The following is a 15313-nucleotide window of genomic DNA, read 5'->3' on the forward strand; positions in this document are numbered from 1 at the left end:
GTCTGTCGTTCAGCCTCTCAACCCCCTCCCCTCCGGACCAGTCTTTCAGGTTACTGCCTCTGAACTAGGAGCCCCGGGCCCAGGATCAGGGACTAAGCCGAAGGGCCCAACAACTCACCCAGGACGAGGCAGAGGAGAAGGAACCCAGAGCCCGGAACCGGGGCGAGGCGGAAGCACACCATGATCCCGGAGAGCAGGCGGCGGCGACAAGAGCAGCGACAGCAGGGAAAAGGCTCGCGGAAACCTGATAGGAGCGCGGATGACCACCGACCACAACGCTGCAAAAGCCAGGACTCGGCGCTTTCAGCGCGGGTCATAAGACCAGGGGCGGGGCTCTTTCTTGCCCTCAGCCAATCAGCGCGCTTGAAAGCGGCCCTAGGGGTGGTGATGCTTGGGCCCAGTGGGCGGGGTGACCACGCCCTGGCTTTTTGGTTCACAGTCATTTTTATGCTCCTAAGAGATGCGCGCGGACGGCCCTTTCTGAGGTTTTTAAAGAGAGACGAACTTTTTTGGGGGGTGTAGATAGTATAGATTATTTCAGTTCTGACCCCTTGAGAATACTTTTGCTGGAGTTAAAATGGTTGCTAGGTATTGCAACGTCATACCTACAGAAATAAAACATGATTATTCTCCAAACACTGTTGCCCATGCAGCTCATGTCATTAAAAGGACAAGGGAGCTAGAGGGTGATATGGAGTCAGTGAACGCCAGAGCAGGCCTTGAAGTTCACCTAGTTACAACACCCTGTTTTTCAGATGGGGAAACTGAACTCAGAAAGAGGAAGAGTCTTATTTAAATATAGAAAGAAAGACAATGAGGAAGAGAGAAATAGGACAAGGGAAGAAAGGATCATCCATATTCCGAGCACACAGAAAGAGACACCATTATCTACCTGTCCATCCAACAAGCTGTTTTTCCTCTATCTATACACATGTAAATATTCTTTAATTAGAATTCACTCTAAACACATTATTTGGTATAGTTGACAACTGAACAGATGAAACCTAAACTCTTCAACAAATGAAAGCATTCAAAAACTATAAAGATCTCAAATTGGGACAAAGCGTTGATTCTCAAATGTTAGTTTCCAAAAGTGTCATCTGGGGATTTTTAATAACATGCAGAATCCTCACGTCATTCCCCAGAGATTCTGAAACAGTAGGTCTGTGGCACTCCTAGGAATCAGTTCTTTTGTTTTAACAAGAACTCCAAGTGATTCTGATTCCTATGGTTCCCAGACTACATTTCAAGTATCAGAAAATAGAGCTTCAAAATCATCTAGTCCCAGGAGATCTTAATCTGGTTCCAATGGATGAACTAGGGGTCGGGGATAGGTGTCTGTGAATTTTTTAAAATTACAGGCAAGATTTACATATGTGTATTTTTCTGAGGAAGTTGGTAGTTTTTACTATTTCTTAAGTAGGACCGGAGAAGTCAATGGCACCCCACTCCAGTACTCTTGCCTGGAAAATCCCATGGAATGAGGAGCCTGGTAGGCTGCAGTCCATGGGATTGCTGAGAGTCGGACACGACTGAGCAACTTCACTTTCACTTTTCACTTTTATGCATTGGAGGAGGAAAAGGCAACCCACTCCAGTGTTCTTGCCTGGAGAATCCCAGGGACAGGGGAGCCTGGTGGGCTACCGTCTATGGGGTCGCACAGAGTCAGACACGACTGAAGCGACTTAGCAGCTTAGCAAGTAGGACCTATGACTTCTCACCCTAACACCCACCCCTGCTCCAATATTAAGATCTACTCCCCCACTGTCCTTCGCTTGAATGTGATTAATTCCTGAAAGTGAGAACACTGAATGTGTTCTGTCATGAGTGAAACTGACTGCCCCATTTATAAGGCTGGGAGGCAGCTCTGTCCTGGATAACCTGCAGCTGAGTTGAGCGCTCAGAAGTGCGGCCCCCCCCCATTATTTTTATTTATTTATTTTGGCTGTGCCGCATGGCATGCAGGCATGCAGAATCTTAGTTCCCCGACCAGGTATCGAACCCATGAGCCCAGCAGTGGAAGCATGGAATCTTAACCCCTGGACCTCCAGGGAAGCATACTGCCTCCCACCCCACCCAGCTCAATCCTTAATGAAGGGACTCTGTCCCTTCTTCCTCAACTATAAACTGCCTAAATTTCATGTTCAGTGAAATGCTAAGAAGAGATAAAACAGCATAGTGGAAAGAACACTGGGCAGACATTCAGAAGACCTGGGCGTGAGATACCTCTGACTGACACCATGACCTTCACTTCATCTCTTTGAGCTTCTACATCCATAAAATAGAAATGTGTGACTAGAGCTGTTTCTCAGCACCGGCTGCACTTTGGGATCACTGGTAGGGCTTAAAAACTAGAGATGCCCCTCGGTCCCACCCCTTGAGATTCTCTGATTCAGTAGATAAGGCCTGGGGCCTGGGCACTGTAGTTTTCTTAGAACTCCCCAAGACAGTATTAATCGGCCAGAGATGAACTGTCAGGTAATCCCAGCTTTACAAGTCTAGGATTCTATGAAAGTAAATGCTCATTTGTATAAGATATAAGAAAACCAAGTGTCCCTTTGAGTCAAGAATTCCGTTTAACCAATTGTACTGAACTTCTTGCAGATGTCAATCAAATGAAAAAATGGAACAGAGAGAGATATCAGCGGCCTTACAAGCTAAATCCGCCACTCACCCCCCCCCACCCCGCCCCCATCACCACCATTCCCGCAAAACAAACGCTGGTTTCTTGACCGGGACAGCCTTCTTCAGGAGACAGAACAGTGTTTGTGTGTTGTTGTTGTTGGAGGATGGCGGGTGGGGGATTGATGAGTAAAGGTTGGGTTATTTTGTCAGAAGACACAGGCTCAAAATTCTCAAACCTTTGTTTAATTTAACAACTTAATTTAATGTAACAACTCAAACGCAGTTGTTTAATGTCTCCGCGCTCGGAGATACCGCGAGAACTACTCGCTTTTTTCTGCACTGTCTCCCATCACCTAGCCAGTTGAAGGAACTTGCCCCTGACTCTTCTGCAGGAGAGGCAGATTCCTAAGTGGGACTAGGGTCGGTGGTTTGAAGAACTTTATGAGATTCCCCTGGCATCTGAGCTTCCCAGCTGTGGACTTGATTGTTGTTGCCAGGAAAGGGAGCGCTTTCACATGCACTTCCTCTCTTAGGGGACCCCGTGCCCACCTGCCTGCGCAAAACTCCTCAGTCCCCCTCCCCCACCCCTACCCTCAGCCCCACACCACCCCAGGTAGATTCTGACTCTTTGAGCAGCTTTGAGAACAAGGAATCGCTGGTAAACACTTCCCCGAAAAGTGAACACACCGAAGGGTGGAAGAGATAATGACCCTCTAAGATCTAGTAAATGATGACAATGCAATGTGTAGGTCCGAGGGAGGAAATGAACATCAATATATAGATTTAGAATAGAAAAATGATAAATGCTTATTAAATGAATGAATGAGCAGCCCTGAGGCTCTAATCTCATCTTCCTGCCATCTGTTGACTGAAGAAAAACACCGTCTAAAAGTTAGGTTTTATTCGAGAAACTGACTGGTCTATAGCCCATGAGACAGCCTCTCAAATAGCGCCGAGGAACTGTTCCAAAGAGGTAAGGCAGGAGCCAGGGGTTTTTGCTGGAAAAGAAACAAGTAATTGAACATCAAAAAAAATTACGGCTAATCACAGAAAACATCTCAAGTTAATGATTTGACTGCTTTTCTCTGCATGGGAAGATGCAAGAATCTAGGCTCATTGAAATTATTCCTTAGATATGCATCTTAAGGATTTCGGAGCAGTATCCTGTTTTTCTCCATTCTGAATCCCTTTGGGCAGGTGCCCTGCAGTGGCTGAAGGCTTGATGGGGTGGTGGGGGGGACATTCTTTGTTTAGTGAAATGGCGGGCAACATATTTTTGTCTCCAAATCATGTAATTATTTTATTTGCATTCTTTCTCTGCCATTTTTTCCCCTTTCCTTACCCTTTTTTTTTTTTAAGTTTCTACTCCACTCCTCTTTTCCTTTCCCCTCCAAACTGTGACAATATGGTCGTCACTCAGCCCCAACAGAGAGGTCACAGAGGACTCAAAGGGCTGCCAACCTCAACCTAAAGTGCACTGGGCGAGTGGAAGCAGGCCATTGTAGTTATTCGTTTCTGCAGCAGCATTCTTCTCCACCTGCCCGCCAAAGAGCTGGTCTAACCTGCTGCTGCTGCTGCTAAGTCGCTTTAGTCGTGTCTGACTCTGTGCGACCCCATAGACGGCAGCCCACCAGGCTCCCCCGTCCCTGGGATTCTCCAGGCAAGAACACTGGAGTGGGTTGCCATTTCCTTCTCCAATGCATGAAAGAGAAAAGTGAAATTGAAGCCGCTCAGTTGTATCCAACTCTTAGCGACCCCATGGACTGTAGCCCACCAGGCTCCTCCGTCCATGGGGTTTTTCAGGCAAGAGTACTGGAGTGGGGTGCCATTGCCTTCTCCTGCAATGGCTCTCAACTTGGAGAGTATATCACAATCACCAAAAAGTCTTTTGAAAACACAGATTACTGGGCCCCACTGTGGAGTTCGAGCAAGTCTGGGGTGGGGCCTGAGAATCTGCATTTCTGGCAACTTCTCATGTAGTTCTGATGCTGCTGATCCAGAAACCAAACAGAGGTCACCTGTCCTCTGGGGAATGGGGTTAAAGGTGGAAGAGAAGGGACTTCTGTTAACTTTTGCAGTATTTCAATTTTTATAGTAATCAGATTGTTTTTGTAATGATGGTTTTTAAATTAGTGAGTGCAAATCATTTTTAAAAATCAAATAATTTTTTAACTTATAAAACTGAAAAGAAGTGCACTTTTGCCTTCCCCTGGACTCTAGCCCCACTCCTCAAAGTAATAACTGGTAAGAATCCATTTTTTTAAACTCTCAGGAAAAAATGATGCACGTACCTGCATATATATTTACATTTAAAATTTTTCATAATTACAAGCATACTCTTCATATTGTTTAGTGACTTGCCTTTCTCACTTAGTGGCATATTTTGAAGATGGTCCTTAAAAGTCATATATCTTGACCTCATTCTTCTAATTAGCTTTCATTGTGTAGCTGTACCTCGATTTATAAAAACCCAAATACTGTTAAACCCGTTCCCCCAAACAAATCCCAAGATCTGTCTGCAGCACCACCCTGTGGTTAGCATAGAAATTGCATCACAAGAAAGTGAAAGTCTCTCAATCCGGTCCGATTCTTTGCGACCCCATGGACTATACAGTCCATGGAATTTTCCAGGCCACAAAACTGGAGTGGTAGCTGTTCCCTTCTCCAGGGGGTCTTCCCAACCCAGGGATTGAACCTGGGTCTCCTGCACCGCAAGCAGATTCTTTACCGTCTGAGCTACCAGGGAAGCCCACCACTAATAATAAGGGAATTTGAATAAATCATTTAGGGTTATGTGTTTTCATAAGCCTAAGTTTTATGCTGTTTTCAAAAGTGGAAACTTGTCATGAGATAAGCATTGCTAGTGTGGCCAGAGCGGAATGGGGTCCACCGTTGTGATGCTGAAGTGGATTTTTGGCACCCTTTTCAGCCATCAGATTATCATGCAAACTTGGGAAGGTCAGTCCATGCTCTGTGTGCATCTGGTCTTCCCCTTCACACACCCCCTTCTGACTTGGAGGAGAAGGAACATACTCAGCTGGTGGCAGGAAGTTGCTTCTTAGAAGAGGGCCAACTTTAAATACTAATCAGTCTCTTGTGTACGTCACCTTCATTATTTAAAGAGGGCTGGGATAGTGTAGCGGCTGGGATTGAGTGCTGGCTCTAGCATTGGACTGCCTCGATTTGAGTCCTTCCTCTGCTACTTACTAAATTGTGTGACCTCTGGGCCTCAGTTCCCACATCCCTAAAATGGAGGTAATGACAGTAATATTTATCACGTAGGTTTATGGTAAGGATTGCGTGAGGTACAGGGAAAGCGCGGACGTGTAGTGCACTCAACAGACACCGCTGTCACTGTTATTAGTGGTAGCGACTGTCGCATTCCCTTCTCTGCCAGTGTGTCACAGACCTACAGAAGTTGGCACTGGCGCTCACTGCTTGAGGGAGGGCCATTGCTTTCCTTCATATTTAAATTTTTTTTAATATTTATTAATTTGGCTGCACCAGGTCTTAGTTGCTGCATGTAGGATCTTTAGTTGTGGCATGTGGGATCTAGATCTCTGACCACGGATGGAACCCAGGCCCCCTTCCTGGGGATACTGGAGTCTTTGCCACTGAACCACCAGGGAAGTCCCTAAAATTCTTTCTACATAAATGAACACATAGCCAATGAAGAACATTTCTGACATACCGCTAAATACAAAGAAGAAAATTAAAATAACCTGTGATCTGACTTCTGCCTAGAACATTCCTTCTCCTCCTACCTCCTGCAACACTAGTCTGGCTTCTGCTTCTCTTTCAGGTGACATGAGCCTCTCCCTAGAAATCATTAACCAGTCAAGGCTGAATTGAGGGGGTTTCACTGACTGCTTCCCTAAAACCCTGGACTTCCCTCATCATGACATCCAGCACGCTCTAATTGACTGTTCAGTGGCCTAGACTCCACAGGAGCCTTCAGGCTTCTTTAGGGCAGAGGACATGGCCATTTTTTCTACCAATCTTATGTTCGTAGTAAGTGCTCAGTAAATGCTTGTTGAATTCACAAATGAATGGCAGATCTAAGAATAGGCTCTGGCTTTTGGAGATCACAGGACCTAGGTGGTGAGCTGGCAGAATGGTCTCCCCAGCAGGGTATTTCCCAAGTTTCTTCCATCTGCATCACATCAGGGAAAGTGGCCACATACATGCCTTCTTTCCACTAGGCCAGCCAGCTGACTGTGAACTCACTTCTTACTTCCCCTTCTACCACTTTCTCATTTTCTCTTTGTCTATATGTCTCTATGTCGCACTCTCTTTTTTATCTGAGTCTGTCTCTCTTTCTCACACACACACTCATACATTCCTCGCTTAGCTCTTCACTGGAATCTCCAGATTCTCTTTGCACTCAGTAGATTATGAAGGAGAGGGAACCCAGAACATCAGGACCCATGGAACTGTGAGATGGTGTGCTGCTCAAGCAATCATGTCATCTCACTCCCTTCCTTTGCAGTCAGGGTTTGGAGGAGAGGGTTCAGAACCAGAGATTCTTACCACCCCCCTCCTTTATGACACTGTTGATGGTGACAGTCACCCGGGGCTTCAAGTGTAACCGAGAAGGCTGCTGCCAGCTCTTTGGCATAAGATGCCAGCCACTAACTGCAGGCTCCTGATGGGGAACGACAGTCATTTAAAATCATAAGAGCTCTTGTCTGCTTCAACCCCTTCATTTTGCCCAGGGAGGTCGAGTTACTTGGCCAAATAGGCAGCAGAGCTGAGAGAAGAAGTCTTAGCTCTGTATTTCTTGCCTAGTGCTCTATTCTCCGTTGGCTCAAACTCTGTGCTCTAAAAGGCCCCCTTCGTTAAATTTTCATGTCAGTGAGAAAGGCCAGGAAAACGCTGAGGGCCCTGTTCAGTTCCAGAATTTATTACATGGAGACTTTAGCACTCCTGTGAATTAAAATATGTAAGTTTCCTAGCAACTTCATTCTTTTTTTATTATTAATTTTTATTGGAGCGTAGTTGCCTTACAATGCTGTGTTAGTTTCTGCTATACAGCAAAGTGAATCAGCTATAAGTATATATATATACACCCCCTCTTTTTTACATTTCCTTCCCTTTTAGGTCACCACAGAGCATTGAGTGGAGTTCCCTGTGCTATACACTAGGTTCTTGTTGTCTGTTTTACACATGTGTGTGCTAGTCACTCAGTCATGTCTGACTCTTTGTGACCCCATGGTCTGTCCATGGAATTCTCTAGGCAAGAATACTGGAGTGGATTGCCATTCCCTTCTCCAGGGGATCTTCCCAACCCAGGGATTGAACCTGGGTCTCTTGCATTGTAGGCAGATTCTTTACCATCTGTGCGACTAGGGAAGCCAATGTTTTATACATAGTTGTGTATATATGTCCGTTCCAATCTCCCGATTCATCCCACCACCCACCCCTCCGCAACTTCACCCTTCCAGATGTTATTTATTCCTTTTTCTGGCTGACTGTTCATTGAAGTCCTTGCTGCTTTTACAATGGGCTTTGAGGAACAGTCCATCTGGCCAACTCCTTCATTAGGGATGTAATAGGAGGCAAGAAAAATGAGTTCCTTCACTTGATTTCATCCGTTTCCTTCCATCTGTATTTCCCCACCCTTTCTCCCCAGACTTAGTGATTTCTGTGAGCCAGGATGGCTTCCAGGGGTAGGCACATCCACCTGAAGCCCTGCGAACCAGAATGGTGATACTGACCATCTCGAGGCATCCAGCACAGGGCTAGCACCTAATACTCGTTCATGCTCCTCAACATAAAACCCAGGAAAGCTGCTTCCTGAGCCCAGTTTGGCCGCTACTCGTTCTGTGGCCTGTTCAGGCACCTTATCTCTTTGGGCCACTTAATCACACATTCCTCTGCTGCTTAGGGTTTGAACAACAACAGAGTTTCCCAAAGTGCGTTCCAGGGAGTCCACAGGCTCAGAGAACATATCTCAGAGTAGGCAGGCGGGATGTCCTACCCACACCAACAGGAATGGCTCCAGTTTTCTCTTTTAGATGGTGGAATTTGTGGGAAACTTTTGAACAAAGGGCTCCCTGGCTAAAAAAATTTATAAGAAACATTGGACTGGAAAATCACTATGATCACTTTCAGCTATAAAAGTCTAAAGTCCTAGGTTCTGGGATCTCCCTGGTGGTCCAGTGGCTAAGACTCCAAGCTCCCAATGCAGGGGGCCCAGGTTCGATCCCTGGTCAGGGAACTATTAATAGATCACACGTGCTACAACTACGAGTTCATATTACTGCAACTGAGACCCAGTGCAGCCAAATAAATAAATAACACCCAGGGTTCTTTCTGGGTTTCCAAGATAAGCCTGTCTGATAATGAAGGATTCTGGTATCTTTTGTTCTAAAAAGAACAGTGGAAACGAGAAGACTTGAAGAGCACACCCATGGCAGGCCTCTAGGGTCACCTCTAAGCTGGTGACACCAAAAAAAATACTAACAGCTGCACATCCTATATGCCAAGGACTGTTGTAAGCCTTTCTCATATGTAATTCTCACAACAACTCTATGAAGTAGGTAGTGTCTCTGTTTTACAGATAAGGAAACAGAAACACAAAAAGGCTAAATAACTTGCCTGTCTTTGTCAGCTCAGGCTCCTGTAACAAATCACCATGGACTGGGTGGTGTAAGCGACAAATATTTCTTTCTCATAATTCTGGAGGCTGGGAAGTCCAAGATCGAGGTGCTGGCAGATTCAGTGTCTGGTGACAGTCAGAGCTGGCTGACAGCTACCTTTTTTTCTGTGCCCTCCCATGGTAGAGACATCATCTCTCTAATGTTTCTCTTCATAAGGCACTAATCCCATCCATGAAAGCTCCACTGTCATGACCTAATAACCTCCCATAGGCTCCACCTCCGAACATCGTTACATTGGGCATTAATGCGTCAACATATGAATTTAGTGGGGGACACAGACATTCAATCATAGCACTGCCCATGACAACGTATCTATTAAGTGCAAACCCTAGCAGTCTTCCCTGGTGGTTCAGTCAGTAAAGAATCTGCCAGCAGTGCAGGAGACACAAGTTCAATTCCTGGGTTGGGAAGATTCCCCTGGAGAAAAAAATAGCAACCCACTGCAGTGTTCTTGCCTGGAACATCCCATGCACAGAGGAGCCTGGCAGGCCTCAGTCCATGGAGTGATAAAGAGTTGGACACAACTGAGCAACTAAACCACCACCACCACTAGCAGTCTAGCTCCAGTGTCGCTGTTTCTATCAATTACACTGCTGTGCAGAATCTCTAACACTAGGTCCTATTTCTGATCTTTGAAAATCCATCTGCCCATTGGTCATACCCATTTACACAGCTCATGGTCACCGCAAACTTCATTTCTCCTAAACCAAATTAATCATTTCTCTTGTTCCTCAGTCCCTTTGTCCTCACAAAGATTTCTAGACATGGTTTTTATTTTTTAATGCGATTTAAAAAATTTATTTATTTTTTGGCAGCGCTGCAAGGCACGGGATCTTAGTTCCCCAACAATGTGTTGAACTTGTGTCCCCTCTCCCCGACAGCAGAGGCATGGGGTGGAGTCTTAACCACTGGACCACAAAGGAAGTCCCTACACATTGTTTTTAATATCTTGACATTATCTTTAATCCAGCTCCTCCATACCCCAAACTGGCCACTCACCAAATTCTGTTGATGTTTCTTTCACTATTTCTCTTGAATCCATCCTTAGCTTTATATTCCCACCCTAGACCAGGCCCTCATTGCCTAGTTGGTCTCCCTGACTCCAGCCATTCCTGCACACAAATGTCACGTTGATCTCCTTCAAAGACTGCTCTTATCATATACTCTTCCTCCTCAAAACCCTTTACTAGCTCTCTTTCCAACTATATTAACCCTAGATTTTTCTGCTTGGCTTTTCAGACATTCAAAATTTAGTTCCTCTCTACCAAGCCAATCTTATCTATACATTATACATTATCTGCTCTGGCTGGTTGGTCTCCTTATTGCTGCATAAGTTTTCATTGACATCACACCTGTCACAGGCACGGCCTATTGCCTACCAAAGAGTCATTCCCCCTAGTTCCTAAGTGACAGAACCTTGATTATGTTACAGGTGACAATATGCACATCTCCAAGAGGTGAATCACAATCGCTCTAAATCATTGATATAAGCCTTTGCTAACGATGGATATAGGGATAATTAAGTAACCTAGTTCTGGCTAATGAGACATGAGGAGGACTCTGAGGGCACTTCTGGGAGAGCCTTTTCTTCTTCCAAAATGAGATAAATGTGGAAAAGGACTCCATCAACCTCTTGAGTTCAGTAGTAGACTTAGGATATGACGTCTGGTGCTGTGGCAGCTATCTTGGAACCATGAGGGGAGACATCTGAGGATGTCAGAGCAAAAGAACAAAATATTGATGATATGGTTGAGTTGCTATACAAATCCTGGAACTGTCCACTCCCCAACTTCTTGTTAAGTAGGATAACAAAAGTCCAAATGACCTTAAGTCACTGTTGGAGAACTTTGTTGCCTGGCACTTGAAGTCGTCTGAACTTATAATACCCTGCATCCAGGAAGCTGTCCATGTGTCCCACCAACAATTCAAATCCTGAAATGTTTTCAGGATGCAGCTCAAATCCTCCTTCTCTGCTGAGCTTCTAAACTAGCATTTAACATATGTTCTGCAGTTTGGTACTTCATTGTGATGAGGTGTTGTATAGCTGCTTTTCACTCTTTTTCCAGGCTCTTCTTTTTTTTTTTTTTTTGGCTGCACCACACGGGTTGTGGGATCTTATTTCCCCTACCAGGAATTAAACTCATGCCCCTGGCATTGGAAGTGCGGAGTCTTAACCACTGGACCACCAGGAAAGTCCCTCCTAGGTTCATTTTGATTCTACAGCTAGACTAAGTCCCTGAGGAGCATACCTTCTGCTAGAGTGTTTATCCCCAGCACTGCCCACTGCCCGCAGTGCTTGACAGGGTGCTGTAATCATCAACCTTCCTTGTCTGAATAATAATGGTGTCTGTAAACTACTGGAATGTTTAGTGTTGAATAAGAGGCACCTTGTATATCTCCTCACAGAGACAAGTTCTTTTTTTACTCCAGCACAAGTAGTTCAAAGTCCAAAGTAAGCAGGTGACATTTTATGAGCTCAAAGGGTTTTTGTTTTGAGATTTCACAAGTTTTTAAATATTATTTAACCCTGAAATCTATCTTGTGGAATGAAACAGATTCACAGACATAAAGAGACTAGTGGCTCCCAATGGAGAGGGGGATGGGGCAGGGAAGGGATGGATGGGGAGTTCGGGATTAGCAGATGCAAGCTAGTATATATAGGATGGATAAACAACAAGATCCTACCGTATGGCACAGAAGTATATTCAGTATCCTGTGATACATCATCGTGGACAAGAATATGAAAAAGAATGGATATATATGTATAATTGAAACACTGTGCTGGACAGCAGAAATTAACACAATATTGTAAATCAACTATACATCAATACAACTTTTTAAAAAAGAAAAAAGAACTTTAGGTATACAAGTTTGTATATAAAACATAGATTTTAACCTAAAGACATGAAAAAAACTATACTGTGGAACATATAAATCAGTGTTTCTCAGTCAGCTGTACTTCAAAAAAATCAGTGTTTCTCAACAATGACTGCACATTAGAATCACTTCAGGAACTTTTCAGTTCAGTTCAGATCAGTCGTTCAGTCATGTCCAACTCTTTGCAACCCCATGGACTGCATCACACCAGGCTTCCCTGTCCATAACCAACTCCCAGAGCCTGCTCAAACTCATGTCCATTGAGTCAGTGATGCCATCCAACCATCTCATCCTCTGGCGTCCCCTTCTTCTCCTGCCTTCAATCTTTCCCAGCATCAGGGTCTTTTCCAATGAGTCAGTTCTTTGCAGCAGGTGGCCAAAGTATTGGACTTTCAGCTTCAGCATCAGTCCTTCCAATGAATATTCAGGACTGATTTCCTTTAGGATTGCCTGGTTTCTCCTTTCAGTCGAAGGGACTCTCAAAGGTCTTCTCCAACACCACAGTTCAAAAGCATCAATTCTTCGGCACTCAGCTTTCTTTATAGTCCAACTCTCACATCCATACATAACTACCTGAAAAACCAGGAACTTTTAAAAACATATAAATGCCAGGGTCCCTCCCGAGAGATTCTGACTTCATACCAGGTGTGATCTGTGTAGCAGAGGTTTTAAGAGGTCTCTGGTGGCTCAGCTGGTAAAGAATCCATCTGCAATGCAGGAAAGACCCCTGTCTCCTGGGTCAGGAAGATCCCCTGGAGAAGGGAAAGGCAACCCACTCCAGTATTCTGGCCTGGAGAATTCCATGGACTGTATAGTCCATGGTGTCACAAAGAGTCAGGCACTGAGAGACTTTCAATTTCTGCATGATTATCTTGTATGGCTTGGGTTCAGACCCACTGCTCTAGATCACTGCGTGGAAGTCTTAAAGCAGGGTTCTTAAACTCTAGTGTCCATAAGAATATTCTGTGCTTAATGTCAAATGATAATTTCTGAGCCTCACTACCAGAGAATCTAAGAGTCTGGTTGGAGCCCAGGGACCTGCATTTTTAGAAAATAGCCAGGTTATTCAGGTGTACTAGGTCTGTGGGATACACTTTGAGAAACTCTGTTCTAAATGAAAATATATCTAGGAAAGTCTGTGGTCAATTTACTTGCTTAAAAACATACTTTTGGCAGAAAATGAATCTGTAGCTGTTATAAGCCAGATACGGGAAAAGCAATTATGGTTCTCTGCCCTAAAGAAAAGAAAAAAAAAAAGATTTGTTCATTGTTAAACTAATGACTCACAATAAAGGACAATGTTAATTTCCAATGCATTAGAATTGACTGTAAGTATGGAAAAGAAAAAAAAAATTTTTTAAATGATATAAACATTTTCCCTAAAATTAAGTGGTCATAAACTTTGCAAAGAGCGCGGGTGCCGGGAGAAATATCAATAACCTGAGATATGCAGATGACACCACCCTTATGGCAGAAAGTAAAGAGGAACTAAAAAGCCTCTTGATGAAAGTGAAAGTGGAGAGTGAAAAAGTTGGCTTAAAGCTGAACATTCAGAAAACAAAGATCATGGCATCCGGTCCCATCACTTCATGGGAAATAGATGGGGAAACAGTGGAAACAGTGTCAGACTTTATTTTGGGGGGTTCCAAAATCACTGCAGATGGTGACTACAGCCATGAAATTAGAAGATGCTTACTCCTTGGAAGAAAAGTTATTACCAACCTAGATAGCATATTCAAAACAGAGACATTACTTTGCCAACAAAGATCCGTCTAGTCAAGGCTATGGTTTTTCCTGTGGTCATGTATGGATGTGAGAGTTGGACTGCGAAGAAAGCTGAGCACAGAAGAATTGATGCTTTTGAACTGTGGTGTTGGAGAAGACTCTTGAGAGTCCCTTGGACTGCAAGGAGATCCAACCAGTCCATTCTGAAGGAGATCAGCCCTGGGATTTCTTTGGAAGGAATGATGCTAAAGCTGAAACTCCAGTAGTTTGGCCACCTCATGCAAAGAGTTGACTCATTGGAAAAGACTCTGATGCTGGGAGGGATTGTGGGCAGGAGGAGAAGGGGACGACAGAGGATGAGATGGCTGGATGGCATCACGGACTCGATGGACATGAGTTTGAGTGAACCGGGAGTTGGTGATGGACAGGGAGGCCTGGCGTGCCATGATTCATGGGGTCGCAAAGAGTCGGGCACGACTGAGCGACTGAACTGAACTGACTGAAACTTTGCAAATGATCCCAGTCTAGGAGATTGAGCTATTCTGATGACTGAGATTGAAATGAATCAATATTTCTAACAAGGTGCCTTTTATTCAGTGCTGAACATTCCAATAGTTTACAGATACCATTAGTGTTCAGACAAGGAAGGTAGATGACTGCAGCACCCTGTTGAGCACTGCGGGCAGTGCTAAGGATAAACACCCTAGTAGCAGGGACGGCGGGGCCTGGTGGGCTGCCGTCTATGGGGTCGCACAGAGTCGGACACGACGGAAGTGACTTAGCAACAGCAGCAGCAGCAGGCACGCTCCTCAAGGGACTTGGTCTAGGCTGAAATAATGGGTCCAAACCAGTGAGGTGAAATTAAATAGAGATACTTTACTTTTCATATGTTTGTTTTTAATCTGTTTCACAAATACAGGATGGAAGAGACCCTACTTGGTGAACACTTACATGAAAAAGATCTGCAGGTTCTTATTACAGACAAACTCAATGTGAGTCAACAGTGTGAGTCAAAAAAAAAAAAAGAAAAAGCATCAAGTGCAAGCTTGGATCACTTAGGTAGAAAACTTGAGTCAAAGGCGATAATATTCCAGTGCCCTTTGCCCTGGTGCCATAGATCCAGTCCCTGGTGCTCCAGTGGCAAAGACTCCATGCTCTCAATGCAGGGGGAGAGGTTCGATTGCTAGTTAGGAAACTAGATCCCACATACCCCACCTAAGACCTGGCACAGCCAAAAAAAAAAAGATTTCTGTTCTGGATACCATAGTTTCAGGACATTAAACTAGAGAGTCTCCAGGAAAGGGAGACCAGAATGGAAAGGAACTGAGAAATCTCCCCTTGGGGACTTGCTCAGGCTGGAGAACCGAAGTCCTAACAGGGCAGCTGTCTATAAAGTCCTACAGGATGAGCACAAGGAAGAGGGC

General features: G+C 44.6%; 1 protein-coding gene and 1 non-coding gene across 4 annotated transcripts in view; one reads left to right on the plus strand and one right to left on the minus strand.

Annotated features, from left to right (window-relative positions):
* The window catches only part of LAMP2 (lysosomal associated membrane protein 2), a 37965-nt gene extending 37657 nt beyond the window's left edge, over positions 1 to 308 (minus strand). For 2 of the 3 annotated variants that reach the window (XM_006048799.3, XM_006048801.3), the window contains exon 1: positions 119 to 308. In XM_006048799.3, coding sequence (XP_006048861.2) covers positions 119 to 182 — 64 coding nt within the window. In that variant the 5' untranslated portion in view covers positions 183 to 308. The remainder of the gene's footprint in view (positions 1 to 118) is intronic. The other variant, XM_006048800.3, reaches the window with a different exon arrangement.
* Positions 309 to 8772: 8464 nt separating this feature from the next.
* TRNAW-CCA lies at positions 8773 to 8845 on the plus strand. The gene has a single exon. It is a non-coding gene; the product is annotated as a tRNA-Trp (tRNA).
* The last annotated feature ends 6468 nt before the right edge of the window (positions 8846 to 15313 follow it).

This window comes from Bubalus bubalis, chromosome X (genome assembly GCF_019923935.1).
Source record: "Bubalus bubalis isolate 160015118507 breed Murrah chromosome X, NDDB_SH_1, whole genome shotgun sequence".
Taxonomy (NCBI): Eukaryota; Metazoa; Chordata; class Mammalia; order Artiodactyla; family Bovidae; genus Bubalus; species Bubalus bubalis.